The sequence below is a fragment of the Diceros bicornis genome, chromosome 23 (assembly GCF_020826845.1).
Source record: "Diceros bicornis minor isolate mBicDic1 chromosome 23, mDicBic1.mat.cur, whole genome shotgun sequence".
NCBI classification, from domain to species: domain Eukaryota; kingdom Metazoa; phylum Chordata; class Mammalia; order Perissodactyla; family Rhinocerotidae; genus Diceros; species Diceros bicornis.
In genome coordinates, this window is record NC_080762.1 from 8653995 (window position 1) to 8667787 (window position 13793).

General features: G+C 36.2%; 1 protein-coding gene across 1 annotated transcript in view; it reads right to left on the reverse strand.

Annotated features, from left to right (window-relative positions):
- Window positions 1–13793, reverse strand: part of LAMA2 (laminin subunit alpha 2) — a 572820-nt gene that overhangs the window by 435077 nt on the left and 123950 nt on the right. Inside the window, exon 2 of the mRNA XM_058566315.1 lies at window positions 1248–1418. Within this exon, the coding sequence (XP_058422298.1) occupies window positions 1248–1418 (171 nt within the window). The remainder of the gene's footprint in view (window positions 1–1247; window positions 1419–13793) is intronic.

Genomic DNA, 13793 nt, shown 5'->3' on the forward strand with positions numbered 1-13793 from the left:
TAAGTATTCTCTTTATTAACCTCCTCAATGTATATATTTGATGATTTCCCGATGTCTATCTTTAAATCAACCTGCATCTCTAGAATTATCTCACAGCATTCTCCTCTTCTCCACATAAAATCTTTACTTGTTAAACCAAATCACTTATAGTTCTCTGAATATATCATGCTGTTTCATACCTTCAAGATTTATGTATGCTTTTTCTTTTATAATACTCTTCCCCTATTCATCCTACTAACTCTTATTTTCTCAGAACATGGGTCGCTTCCTCCCAGGAATCTCTACATGTTCCCTTAGCACTCAATTTACTGTTTCCTCTATTTCCCCTCTAAGTCCCTTAAGTCAAGGGCTATGTATGATTTAACATTACACTCCAGTACAATGCATTGCTCATAGCAGGTGTTCAAATGCTTGCTGAATAAATACATGAATGAATCTGATATATCAGTGTGGTTCCTAGAGGCCACCAAGCGGGCTTTGTATGGCAGTTCTCCTTAAAGCACTCTTGTGGTATCTAAGAATCTTCATTATCTGGCTCTAGCCTCTGCACCAGACTCCTCTCTACCCTCTACCTTCTGATACTTTCAGTTCTAGGCATTTCTAACTACTTGTAGTTCCCTGAACAAGTAAAGTTTTCTGTCTTGTCCTGATCTCTCTTCCTGGCATTCCTTCTCTTCCCTCTCTCTCCCCTTTACCTGCTTAGCTCGTACCTGTCCTTGGAGCTCAGCTGAGATATCGCTTCTCTGACAAGCTTTCATTACACCAAGACTGAATTTCTGATCCTCCTCTCCCTCCCTCAGGCCCCTGTGTTCATTCTTTCCTTTGTATTTACCACACTGTATAGCAATAGTCTGCCTTTTGCCCATTTCTTCATTAGTTGAAGCCAGGGACCACACTTTATTCCTGTTGGATCCCCAGCACAGTACCTGGCATGTAAGTGACCAACGGATCACTATAGCCTAAATTAATAACAGCATCCTCAGATACTATTCTGGATGTAGTAAACTACATGACTGCCACAGGTCTTCAGCTAGAAAACCCTCCTCCAGCACTGTACCTGGTTCATATAAGGAACTCCAATCATGTTTGTCCGGTGACGGAGAGTGGCTGCAAAGAAGCTCACAGTGGAAGAAAAGTTCTAGGAATTTGGGGATCACAAGCCCTTTGACTTTCATGCAACTTGGCCTCAAAATCTCTCAATTACAGATCCTACCCAGTGCCACACAAATACATATTAAAATACATACGGTATGGATTGCTGCTGTTTTGATTGCAGATTCGACATTGAGGATTCCTCACGGGCTGCCCAGGGACATGCTCTACCAATTTGCAATACATCTCAGGTCCTTTTTCTCCACATGTTGCATTTGTGGTGATGAGAGCATTAGAAGCAAGATTCAGGACAGCAGGGAATAAACCTGAAAAAGATGGACAAATGAAGGTGTGTGGGCCAGAAATGATGTGGTATGAATTTGCTGTATTTTAAAATGAAATTAAGATAGGATATTTTTCAGAGCATTAAATTAATTGAAAATAAAATCATCAGTGATAATTAAATATCTGACTTAATTAAGTACACTACATAAATAGCATGTGTTATCAAATGAACATTTCCTTTTTTTTCTTTCTGGGTCTTAACTACGGAATCTAAAGCTATCTTAATTTTTAACCTCTAGTACTTAATTAGAAAGAAAATCTTGTCTCTAACACACAGTTTAAAAAAATCTTCCATTCATATTATCGGCAAAAGTCTTACTGAAGCTTCCATCCTCCATTTCAACTGTTTTATATCTAGTAGTAAACTATAATTGTATGTAAAGATTTTGGACAGTTATGCATCTATGTTTTTCGTGGTCATTTTTATCCTCCAATTATCACTTGTCATAAATGGTTATTGTAACTCCTTTACATCTAGAATGAAGAAGTTAGAAAATTATGAAAGATTTTTGAAAACCATTCTTTACTGCCTTCTTCACTATACAGCCATATTAGACAGGAATATCTTACCAGAAATAAGTAATCATAGTAGTCCATGATCATATGCCAGAAATTATTTCTCAGATAAAACTGTTTGGCTTGCTCAGAGACAATCTCAGCGACCCTTTTCAGTGTAGAGTTGGGGAGGCCTTTCATTCCATAGGAGAAGCCAACTCAGGCTCCTTACTTTCTGGAATTACTGTCAATTCTGCTTCATACTGTCTAGTATTTGTATATTATAGACCTCTTTTCAATGACAATATAGTAAAGTCACTTATCAGAAGCCACTCTTCAACTGAAAACTCATCTTGGAGAATGTGCACTTAAGATTATAGATAATTTGACTCAATTTAGGCAAGGAACACGCTGGCCATCTAGGTGGTCTCTGCTCTACACACACGCCAAGTAGGTCCATATCAGTTCAACCTCTGACAGAAAGTCCTTCACTGACTAAATCGTATGTCCGGATGTTTTACTGAGATCCCTAGGGTTTTGAGTTCACAAGTGTTTTCTGCCTTATCTTCAAAACTTAGCACATGCTGGGTACAGAGTAAGCACTCAATATACTTGTAAAATGAAGGAATTATAAATATTGGCCTCATAAATATTCTTCTGCATCATCTGAATAATAATAATAACAATAGTAATAATAGTAATATCCAGCAATATTGAATGTTTATAATATGCTAGGCACTATTCTGTCAGGGACTGTTCTAACACTCTTTATCTGCATGGACTAATTTGCTATGCACGACACCCAGCGCACTACATACTATCACCCCTGTTTTATTAAGATGTTCAGTAACCTGCTCAGGATTATAGCTGGCAAGTAGCAGAGCTGTGATTTGAGCCCATGTAATCTGGCTCCAGAGTCTATCCTCTTAATCACTATATTGGTCTCTACAAATGTCATGTGAAACTTAACATAAATCTGGCGCGATATGTGGTCCTGGTTAACCTTAGAATTGCATTGAAATAAACAATAGTACAGCAAATAAAAAATAATTTGAAATAATTTGAAGCTATTGTAAGCGCTCTCAAAAATTTCTAAGAGGTAAGTGAATTCATAAGACCAGGCAATACCTCAATTCTCATCTCAGTCACTCTCAGGGTCTCCACAAAAAACTGCCTCCAAAAATCTTCTGTTTCTTCCCTTCCTCCCCACTCTCACCAGTCTCTAAAATGCCTCAGATTCTGCTGTTCCAATCTAGCACACTCCCATCCCATTGTCCTCCTGCTTTGTGCTTTTCTCCAGCTAAGAGTTATTTGAGGTTTGCAATTTCCCCTTGTTTGCCAAGAGTTCAGAACTGCCATTTTTACTTAATTGCAAGCACTACCTCTTTCATTCTTCCAGATAAATTTATCTCCCTCCCACCTCTCCCTCATGTCTATGCTCTGGCCACCACTCAATGAGACATTCCATCAATGTGTATCCGGTCAGCTAACATAATTACTGGTCAGAAAAATATTAGCCATTCATAAAACTATTATTTATTTCATGAGGAAAGGTAGAGTGTTTTATCAAAGGTAAAGTACTATACAAAGGTTACTTACTATCATTTTTTTAGTTTTACCTCTTTATGCTAGGCTTATTGGAAACAGCTTCAATTCTGTGAAGTTTGTCAACTTACAGATTTCAAAATAATTTCATCATCCCCAGCGCATTATCTCTCTACCTTAGATGTTTTATTCTCTAGGTTGGTAAATAACATGGGATTAAATAAATAAGATTTGTCTATATATCTTTCTCTTCTGTCATTTATCATCATTTTGCATTTAACTGTACAATTATTATTTCATCAAGTATGTGTTGAGCACATACTCTGCTAGATATCATAAAAGATTTGGGAATGAAAATACTATTGAGACGGGCTCATTATGGGAAGTGAACTTGAGCTGAATCTTGAAGGAGAAATAGGAGTTTATCTGGCAGAGAAAGGAAGAAAGAAAAAAGAAACACACCAGGCAGTGGGAATAGCATATGAGTATGGACTTGATTGTGAAAGTTTATGTGGATTTGAGTGACTGACACAGTACTTGAATTTGTAATTTTTCTACCCTGTTAGATTATGTGATTGTGTATGTATAGATATGGATGTGGAAACAGATATAGAAATAGGTACATATAGATTACACACAGGGTATATACATAGTGGTTCACATATATACCAACACAAACCACTGCCTATCAGTCACTATTAGCAATTTGTTTTAGGGGGCTTTTTCCAGGTCTTTAAATTTTTAATTTCTATTGTCAAAAAAGAAAAAGGTAGTAAGAAGGAAGAGATATGCTGGGAATCCTGTTATAAGAGGGCAAAACCTTATCTCTTACCTTGCTGGCCTGTAGGATGAGTTCAGGTCCCTAAGCCCCTTCTAGCCCTTCCAAACAAAGCCAGTTTACTTACACAAAAGCCATCTCAGGCAGGAGCCAGCATCTTTAAAACTGCCCCAGGACATTGTCATTTTGGCTCTGTGATCTTTGTCTCCTCCCTCACCTCAGACTAGTCCTGACCTGGCATTCTGTTTTGCAGCTTTGGGTAAGACTTCCCATGCCCTGCTTTGGTGCAGCCCTGTGAGACCTGATTTGAGTTGCGTTGGTCTATACTTTCTCAGATCTGAGCAATCATGGAAGGGGGCCCAAATGGGAAGATGGATGGGGAAAATTATCTCACTGTTCATTGTATGTTCCAAAAATATAGAATTGGATTACACCCAATTTCCTCACAGAATTAAATGAATAAAATGTGAACAAAATGACATGGCTATAAAAGGATTACAAGTATGGAAGTTAACATTGATTCAGAAACTTTCATATTCATTAAATTGTATGGTTTAATCCCCCAGTAACCCCACTGTGTAGATTTTATTAATCTCATTTTACAAATGAAGAGAGTGCAGCTCAGAGAAGATAAACAATATGCACAAAGTTATGAATTAGTAAGATTGATAACTAAAATTTGAACTCAGCTCTTTAATTCAGAAGACTTACTCTTATCAGGCCATGAAGAGCCAAAACCTGACCCTCAGCAAATCTTATCAACTTACATATTTAATAAAAGAAATAACTGACCCAGTCACCACCCCTTTGTTGTTTCATAGAGTTTTCTAATCATAGAGATATTAATAAAATTTACATTTATTATCTTTCAGTTCTTTCCATTGATTTGTTTCTGTTACGCTTATTGATGTGTGCTCAAAATTAACATTTTCACAATTTAATTGCCTTGCTTTGTGGTTAGGAAACAGTTGCCTTTTGAAATTTTATCAGCTATTTTGTTGTTTATTTCAAAAAAAAGTCAGTTAAGTGTATTGTCAGAGAAGGTCCCCAATTAGCTGCTAACAACCAATTTGAAGAGTCAGTCAATATCCGAGCTTTCATTGAATCTTCAGCAGGTTGTGTTATAGATTGCAGCCCATTTTCATTGTATGTTAAATCTATTAGACTGTACTTATTTATACCCATTCAAAAGCAGCAGAGCAATATTTATTGCTATATTCAATATGGGTTAGTTGGTTAAGATTATGTAAACATTGAGTGTAAATGAACTATAAATAGCTGGTGAACCTTTACAGAGTATTGACTTACAGCCACCTAATTCAATTTGAGGTCATGTAATGTTAATGACATAAAAGCCAGTCATCATTATCCATACAATCATGATTGACACTTTTTTTTTTCTGAATAGTATCTAGACTAAGTAAATTTAGTCGGAGTTGTGGCTTACGGAACAAAGTCTGAAAAGAAAACAAATAATATTTATTCTCTCTATTGTATATATTTTTACTAGTGATTAGAATAAATATATACGATAGAGAGAATAATATAAATATTATGTTCTATAATATATACATTTAGTAAATAGATAATCTAGAAAAAAGCTAAGTCTATAGCATGTGGAAAATAGAAATTTTGCTATAATATGGCAAACATTTAGAAAATTCACCAAATTTTCACTGTTTTTATTTGGATGTTTTTATACTATCTTTTCTTGCCCAAATACTGTGGTATGTTCATACAAGTTTGCATAATTTTGGTGATCTGCATTCTCAAAATTCCACATTCTGGTTTCACAGGCAGAAGCATTTTTAAAACCTGTGTATGGAGGTTCTAATTTTAGTAATCGTGGAGTAGCTCCTGTTGGGCCAAACCTCTTACACATAACAACTATGAATTCAGAACAAAATATATTTTTAAAAGATCCCAAATAGTTGAAGACATTGGAGAACAAGCCAAAACAAGTAAGCCAGAAGAAATGTGTCTGCTTTGAAGAAAGAAGATATTGGATGTGCTCCAGACTACACCATGCGAGGTGGCTAAAACTCAAATAGAAACCCACAGTTTTATGTCTTTTTTTTTTTCACTGTCTTGAAGAACCAGAGAACAGAACTAAGACTAAGACTAAGAACAATCACAGCTGCTGTAAAGTGAGGAAGACATACTGGAAAAGAGAAAGCCACAGAAAGGGAGCCTCAACATATGTGCATAAACTCTTCCCAAATCTCTCACTGATACCAGACCCACATATGCCCCAGGCAGACTCCAAGTACCCCACTGGGGCTAAAAGAACAAAACAGAGACCACAGTGGCTGCATTTCACAGGAAAGACAAGAGTTTGGAGTTTGAGTCCAGACAAGGTAACCAACTGATACAACACAAAAATAAAATACGGGTGACTATCCTTCAGAAAAACGTAACAGAATCCTGAGTTTCTAAGGTGTATCATTCACAACGTCCAGAATGCAATTTTTTAAAAAATACTGAATGTACAAACAATAAAATGCTACCCATACTTAGGAGAAAAGCAACGAATGAAGACCAACATTGATAGCAACCAGAGGTTAGAATTAGCATACAAGTATTTTTAAGCAGCTTTTATAACTATGATCAAGGACACACAAAAATGCTTGTAATGAAAAGACAAATAGGAAATCTCAGCAGAGAAACTACAAAAAAAATACCAAATATAAATTCTAGAACTGAAAAATGCAATATCTAGAATAAAAAAAATCACTACATGCTATCAATAGAAAATTGGAAATTACAGAAGTGTAAGTAAACAAATATAGATTGACAGACTTTTTTCCTAATTTCTTTAAATACATATTAATGTTTAAAGAAAAATTGTAATGTTGCCTTGGGGGATTACAATGTATGTTGATGTAATACTTATGACATTATAATAAACGAATAGTGGGTGGGGGGATCATGGTAAATGAACCTACGTATTTGCAAGGTTCTTATGCTTTACATAACTCAGTACAATATTAAAAAGATTGACAACACCAAATGTTTAAAAGTTTGTGGAGCAACTGGAACTCTACTCCATTGCTGTTGGGAGCATAAATTAATAAAACTACTTTAGAAAACAGGCATTTTATGATAAATTTAAACCTGGACCTACATCATGACCCCAAAATTCCACTCTTAGGTAAATACCCAAGAGATATGACAGTATACGTCCATGAAAAGACATATATAAGAACGTTCATAGAGGCTTTTATCATAACAGCCAAACCTGTAACAGCCCAGGTTTTCATCAATGGGAGAATTGATACAGAAACTGTGGTATATTCATACAACAGAATACTATTCAGCACTAAAATGCAACAAACCACTGATAGATGCAACAAGATGACTCCCAAACCATATGACAAATAAAATTAGCTTTACAAAAAAGAATGCATACTCTATTATTCATTTATATGACCTTTTAGAAAAGGCAAATGTAATCTTTTGGGAAAATGAAATAGAAAAATGGTTGGCTCTAGCAATAGAGACTGACAGGGAAGAGGCACAAAGGAAATTTCACGGGTGATGATAATATTCCTGATGGAAGTTTGTTTTATATAGGTGTATACATTTGTTATTCATAACAAATGTATACAGGTGTATACATTTGTTAAAACTCATTGAACGTTACACTCAGTGAGTGAACGTTACTTGTGCATTTCACTATTGGTAAATTTTAGCTTAAAAAAGAAAGTAAATCAATGTTGAACTCTAGTTAATGATATTCATGATGAAGTGTTTAGGCATAAAGTTTACAACGGTATAAGAGACTTATGGATAGTTATGTACAGATAGATAGATGTATGATAAATCATATACAGTGAGATGTCAATTTTAAAATCTAGATGCTGAACATATGGGTGTGCAGTGTATGATTCTTTCAACTTTTCTGTATGTGGGAAAATTTTCTTAATCAAATCTGACATAGGATCTATAGAAATATTATATATACGTATATATATGTGTAAGTATATATCTGTACATATGTATATATTGATTTATCTTATCCTTTGGCTGTTACAAATTGTCAATAGCAGTAACAATAAAATTTTATATCGACATTTCTTAAATTAAATGTGGAAGAGGTTGTTGATACTACAAAGGGAAACTGTCTTTTCGATCCCGTTCAGAATAGAGGAAACCAGCAAAAGACAGCCCTGGATTAGCAAAACACCTGGGCGCTTCAGATGCCCACAGGCCGGCAATCAGCAGATGATTCTATTTTCCTTGTACAGTGTTCCAGTTCGTCCAGCTTTTATTTCATAACAATGAAGAACTTTGACTTAGAATCATATTTAATACATAAGTGTTGTCATTTGAAGAACTACAAGAGAGCCGGAGAGAAACGCACTTAAGGTCCTAGCACATGATCTGCCGTGTGTCAAGATTCAGGCTGGTTCCTCGGGCTGCAGGGTTATGTTTCTCCAGGTGATGAACTAGAAGGTTGTTATCTGGTAGCAAAAAGAATTCAGTTCAAAGAAGCCTCGTTCAACTTTGAATTTTACAAACGAAGAAAAGAATTCTCAGAACTTAAATTGAACAGCTAGTTATCAAACACAATTATTGTAATCCCAAATGAACTAGAAATAATTTTATTAAAGATCCACCCTGTCTCACTCCCCTCCCTGCTCTAAATGAAAATCCTTTTCACCTCCTACACCATTCCTGAGTTCTAGGCCATCGCGTTCTCCTTCTCCTTTCTACATGCACGCTCACAGGCCAGCTTCCATCACAGTTTTACAAGTCCTGTAATTTATTTCCAAATTTCTCCATTTTAAGAAAGCACTCTTTCACCCTTCTTACTGTAACGGAAGCCTTGATTTCCTCTGACAGTGACACTTCTGTAGATCTCTCCAGTGGATCCTTAGAATCACTGGGAGAGGAAAAGTAGCTGCCTCTGGCTTCTGAATCCTACTTACAAATCAGTTCCTCTCATTGTCACTCGTAACTTCTTTTTAAAAAATTGAAATCATCGACCTTCTCCACGTGCTCATCTCCATTATTGACTGATTTCATGAAGCCCATCCACAAAAATACTGGTAACTGATTCACAGTTATCTTTATTTCCCAAATTTTGCCATTCTTACTAAATAGGTGAACATAAACCAGCATTAATAAGATGTTATTCCACAGAAACCAGAAAATGTTAAAAAGGTACTTTGAGGACAAATATTTCTTATTTCTCACCATCCTAAGATTTCTGCTTCCAATTTATTTTTTTGCCTCTAGCTTAACAATATCTATCTATCTTTCTACCTATCTATCTACCTATCTATTTATCTATCCATCCTTTTATATAAGTACATCCTAGCCTACCTTGTTTCTACTGCAACTGCACCCTGACAAGTCTCCTGTAAGACTCCACTTCCATACCTCTTCCACACTGCCATGGAAATTATCTTCCTAAAAATTAAGTCTGATTATGTCACCTTCTTGTTTAAAGACCTCTGTGAGTTGCCTGTTGCCTCTAGCATAGCAGCCAAACTCCTTGGTAATCTGAACATTTATAATCAGGCCCCCATCTACCTCTCTAAACTCATCTGTTTCCATCCTCCATGCTTTCCTACACGTCCAGTGTACTGACATCTTACTATTTACAAATATACCAAAGGCTTTGACAAGTCTTGGTCGTTACGTTATCTTGTCCATTCTACATAAAACATTTTTCCTTTTTTTGTTATGTGGTCATCTACTCATCTTTCGTGACCCAGTTCAAATACCCCTGCTCGGTGAAAGTGTTTCCTGACTTCACCACACAGAATTTGTTGTTTCCTTCTGATGTCTACATGGTACTTAGTTGGTATTTATTATAACCCTCATGACACTGAAACTTTAATATCTTTTACAGTGGATCTCCAGTCTATAACATTACTTTGTACAGGCTTAACACTAGCTAGCAAATAACAGCAGTCAAATTTAAATTTACTGAATGAGAACAAATACATGCACTTGTATAATCTTTCTAGAGAGAAATCTGGCAAACAAAAACCATTAAATTAATCAGACCCTTGATTTAGTAGAAATGTAGAACTCTGTTTTGGTACTCAGTGGTACTCGGCTCATTGAAATAATTCCAAGAAATTCAAGCTATTTGAAAAAGATAGTAGACCCTTATCATTTCTTGGCTGTCCAGCATCTAGCCTCCATTTCTGTTCTTGGGTAACAGGCATTGTATTTAGTATGGAGGGTATGCAGTACCCTACCTCCTGCCAAGGAAGGAGAAGTAGGAAAGATCTTTCTCCTCCTCTCCCCTTAGCAATTTGGGCAAGTGCAGGTGACCTTGGCCTAGGGCTCTGGATCTTGAACACTTGAAGTACAGGACTGGGGAGATAAAGAAAATAAGATCATGACAGTGACAGAGATCATAGTACCAGTAAGGGTGGGAGAGGAAGAGGTGACAGCCATATCTGCAAAAAGACCCCAACTAGACTATGCAGTCAGTGAAATCTAGGAATGGCCTTGATGTCTGTCATTTCCTAAGCTGGTTTTCAAATCTTTCTAACAATTCTGTAAGTTATGTGATATGTTTCAAATACATTTCTGCTTAAGTTAAACAGTTTTGGTGATTTCTATTGCTTGTGATCAAGAAGCCAGATGTATAAAATGATCAAATGTCATGTTTACACATCCCCCCACATACTCATACACACAAACACACACAGGCATACACATCCACATATACATAGTGAAGATAGGAAGATCAAAAGAGAGTAACTTTATCATAATTGACAGAATGGATAATATGTATACAATTGCTTCACTTAAACATCTTTAGGATAAAATGTGAAGGAGCAATAGTAATGACAACAATCACAACTATTTACACAAAGACCCAATGCTTATACACGGTCGTGATCAGAAGTGGCCACTTTAAAACTTCTGTTTCATGGTGCAAGTTTCCTTTAAGGTTTGTTTTTTTTTTTCCATTGTGCTCTTTATTTTGATTACCTTCAACTGTGTGAAGTTCAGTAAACCGTGATTTTAAAATCACCACAATTTAACTCATTTTTTTAAAGAAAATCTTTCTAATGTAGTCTGGCAAAGAGAATTTTTAAATACATTTTCTTATTTTCATCAGTTTAAATACTAAACTAAATGAATATTGTGACGTAGCTGTCTTCATTCATGTTATAATATTTTTTATTAACACTGTGATATTGATGTATATGTTTATATATTGGTATACACAATATATGTATTTTAATTTCTCAAATAATGCCTCTTATTAACATCTATAGTCCAGCTTGCAGAGACCATCATGAATATAATGATAATAGATGGTACTTGGAGACTTGCTATGGAAAAGTCATCAAGTCAATGAAACAATTCTCAATATATTCAATTTTTTAATAACTTTTTAAAATCATCGTGTACTGTTTACAGCAATACATTACATATCTGTTTCTCTCTCTCTCTCTGTCACTCTTTCTTTCTGTCATCCTAGCCTTGGTACACAGTACTTCTCCTGCTTGTTCATGCCAAGCACCTACTGCCTCTCAAAAGAATAAGATCAAGCTGTCTGTTTGAATATTTCTAACTTTCCATTTCAGTCTTCTAGGTCTGTGGAGCACTTTTAAGAAGATTCATTCAAGCAGAGCTGTTTTGCAAGTGATTCGGTATTTGAAACACAAAAGCGAACCTGCCAATTTAAAATGTTCTAAGACGTGTCAAGGAAGAAAAGGAGATACTTGTCTGTTGAAATCCTGAGCTATGTGGGTGTGTAGAAACATATTGGTATAAAACAAAAATGGTACAAAACAAAATGTTGCCGAAGAGAATGATTTCCAGCTGTGCGCTGCAGGAAGTAACTTAATGCTCTTGATCCACAATGCAGATGAAGAGTTTTGTAGAACTAGAGAATCAGTCCCATTTGAACTAATAGCCATCCAGACACAACAGTGCTTGTAAGCTGGAAAAAAATAACGTTGAATTCAGGTTGTTCAGAAGCACAAAACTACAAGAAGAGCACGTATTCTAGTCCGAACTCGTGTTTGCAGGCCTTTCAAATTCGTGTTCTACTGTTGCTTAGTTCAACTCTTTTCAGCTTCCAAAATAAAAGGATATTTTTGGAGGCTTCTGAGTTGGTTTGTTCTCCTTTCTTCTTTTTTAATCAGAAAAAGCAGGACATGTTCCTCTGTGGACTTAATTTTTAAAATTCTTTATTCTGTTCCTTCCAAACAGATTAAGATGAAAATATAAGCATTTTTTATTATCATGAGAAACAAAATAAACCAGGTGTAACCACACATACTTCAATGGATCTTAAGTAGGTCTTACTTACAGAATATCAATCCAGGACTACGAGGACCATTATGAACTCAAATGTCATCTTAGCCATTTGGCCCAGCCAAGCACTATAGGATTTTATTAAATTCCTGACAAAGGGCATCATTGATCTTATCAAGGCAGGATTACATCATGAATTTGCAGTGACCTAAAACTTGAACATACATAAGAAAATAATTACCATTATAACCTGGATTTTTGATAAGAGTACTAACAGACGCACCAGGAAGAATGTAACAGTGCGTCTCTGTAACAGGGACCTCAAGTAAGGCATTTGTACTCTAACTTCCGCAAACTTCTCCAAATATTTATTTTTTAATTTTTTTGTGTGTGTGTGTGAGGAGATCAGCCCTGAGCCAACATCTGCCAATCCTCTTCTTTTTTTTGCTGAGGAAGACTGACCCTGGTCTAACATCGTGCCCATCTTCCTCCACTTTATGTGGGTTGCCACTACAGCATGGCTTGCCAAGCATTGTGTTGGTGCGGGCACAGGATGCCAACCGGCGAACCCTGGGCCGCCGCAGTGGAGCGTGCGCACTTCGCCACTTGCGCCACCGGGCCAGCCCCTCCAAATATTTTTTGAAACCAATTCTAACCACCCTCTGCTTGGTAAATTGAAGTTGACCAGACTACCTCTCAAAAAGGTATAAAAATCAATAAAGATTTCTTGAAACGCAAAACAAAAACAAACAGCAAAAAAATCACCTCTAGGGCTACATGGAATAGATTATTTATCTAACTTCAAATCTATTGCCCCAAAATATAGGTCCCCACTGCTCCCACTTCCATCATTTATTGAGTACTTATTCTGATGGACATTGCTCCGGTCACAAAATTTCAAGTCCTTACAATTTGGGTGGAAATCTTACCCACTGTCCATTTAAAATTAGAATCTACGAACTGCTTTATTTTGTTTTTTTTTTATGTTCCACTTGTAGAACAATCCTGAATCACTCTAAAGGTTTTCAAAATCATATGATAAAAAATAATTATTATAGCTGGGGCACTTATTTAGAATGTTCTAGCACTAGGGTACTCAAAATATTCATTGAGGGGGTGGCAGCTGGGGAGAAATAGACTGCTTCCAAGCTTCTTCTAACTTCATTTCATCATTATCAACAGAACATATGTTCGGTATCTGCGCTCCTCTGCCTGGCTTCCAAAACCAAGTCTATAAACTAGATGTCTCTTTGGCAGGTCTGCCTGCAGACTCAAAATGAGAAGTAAAAAAAGGCAAAGG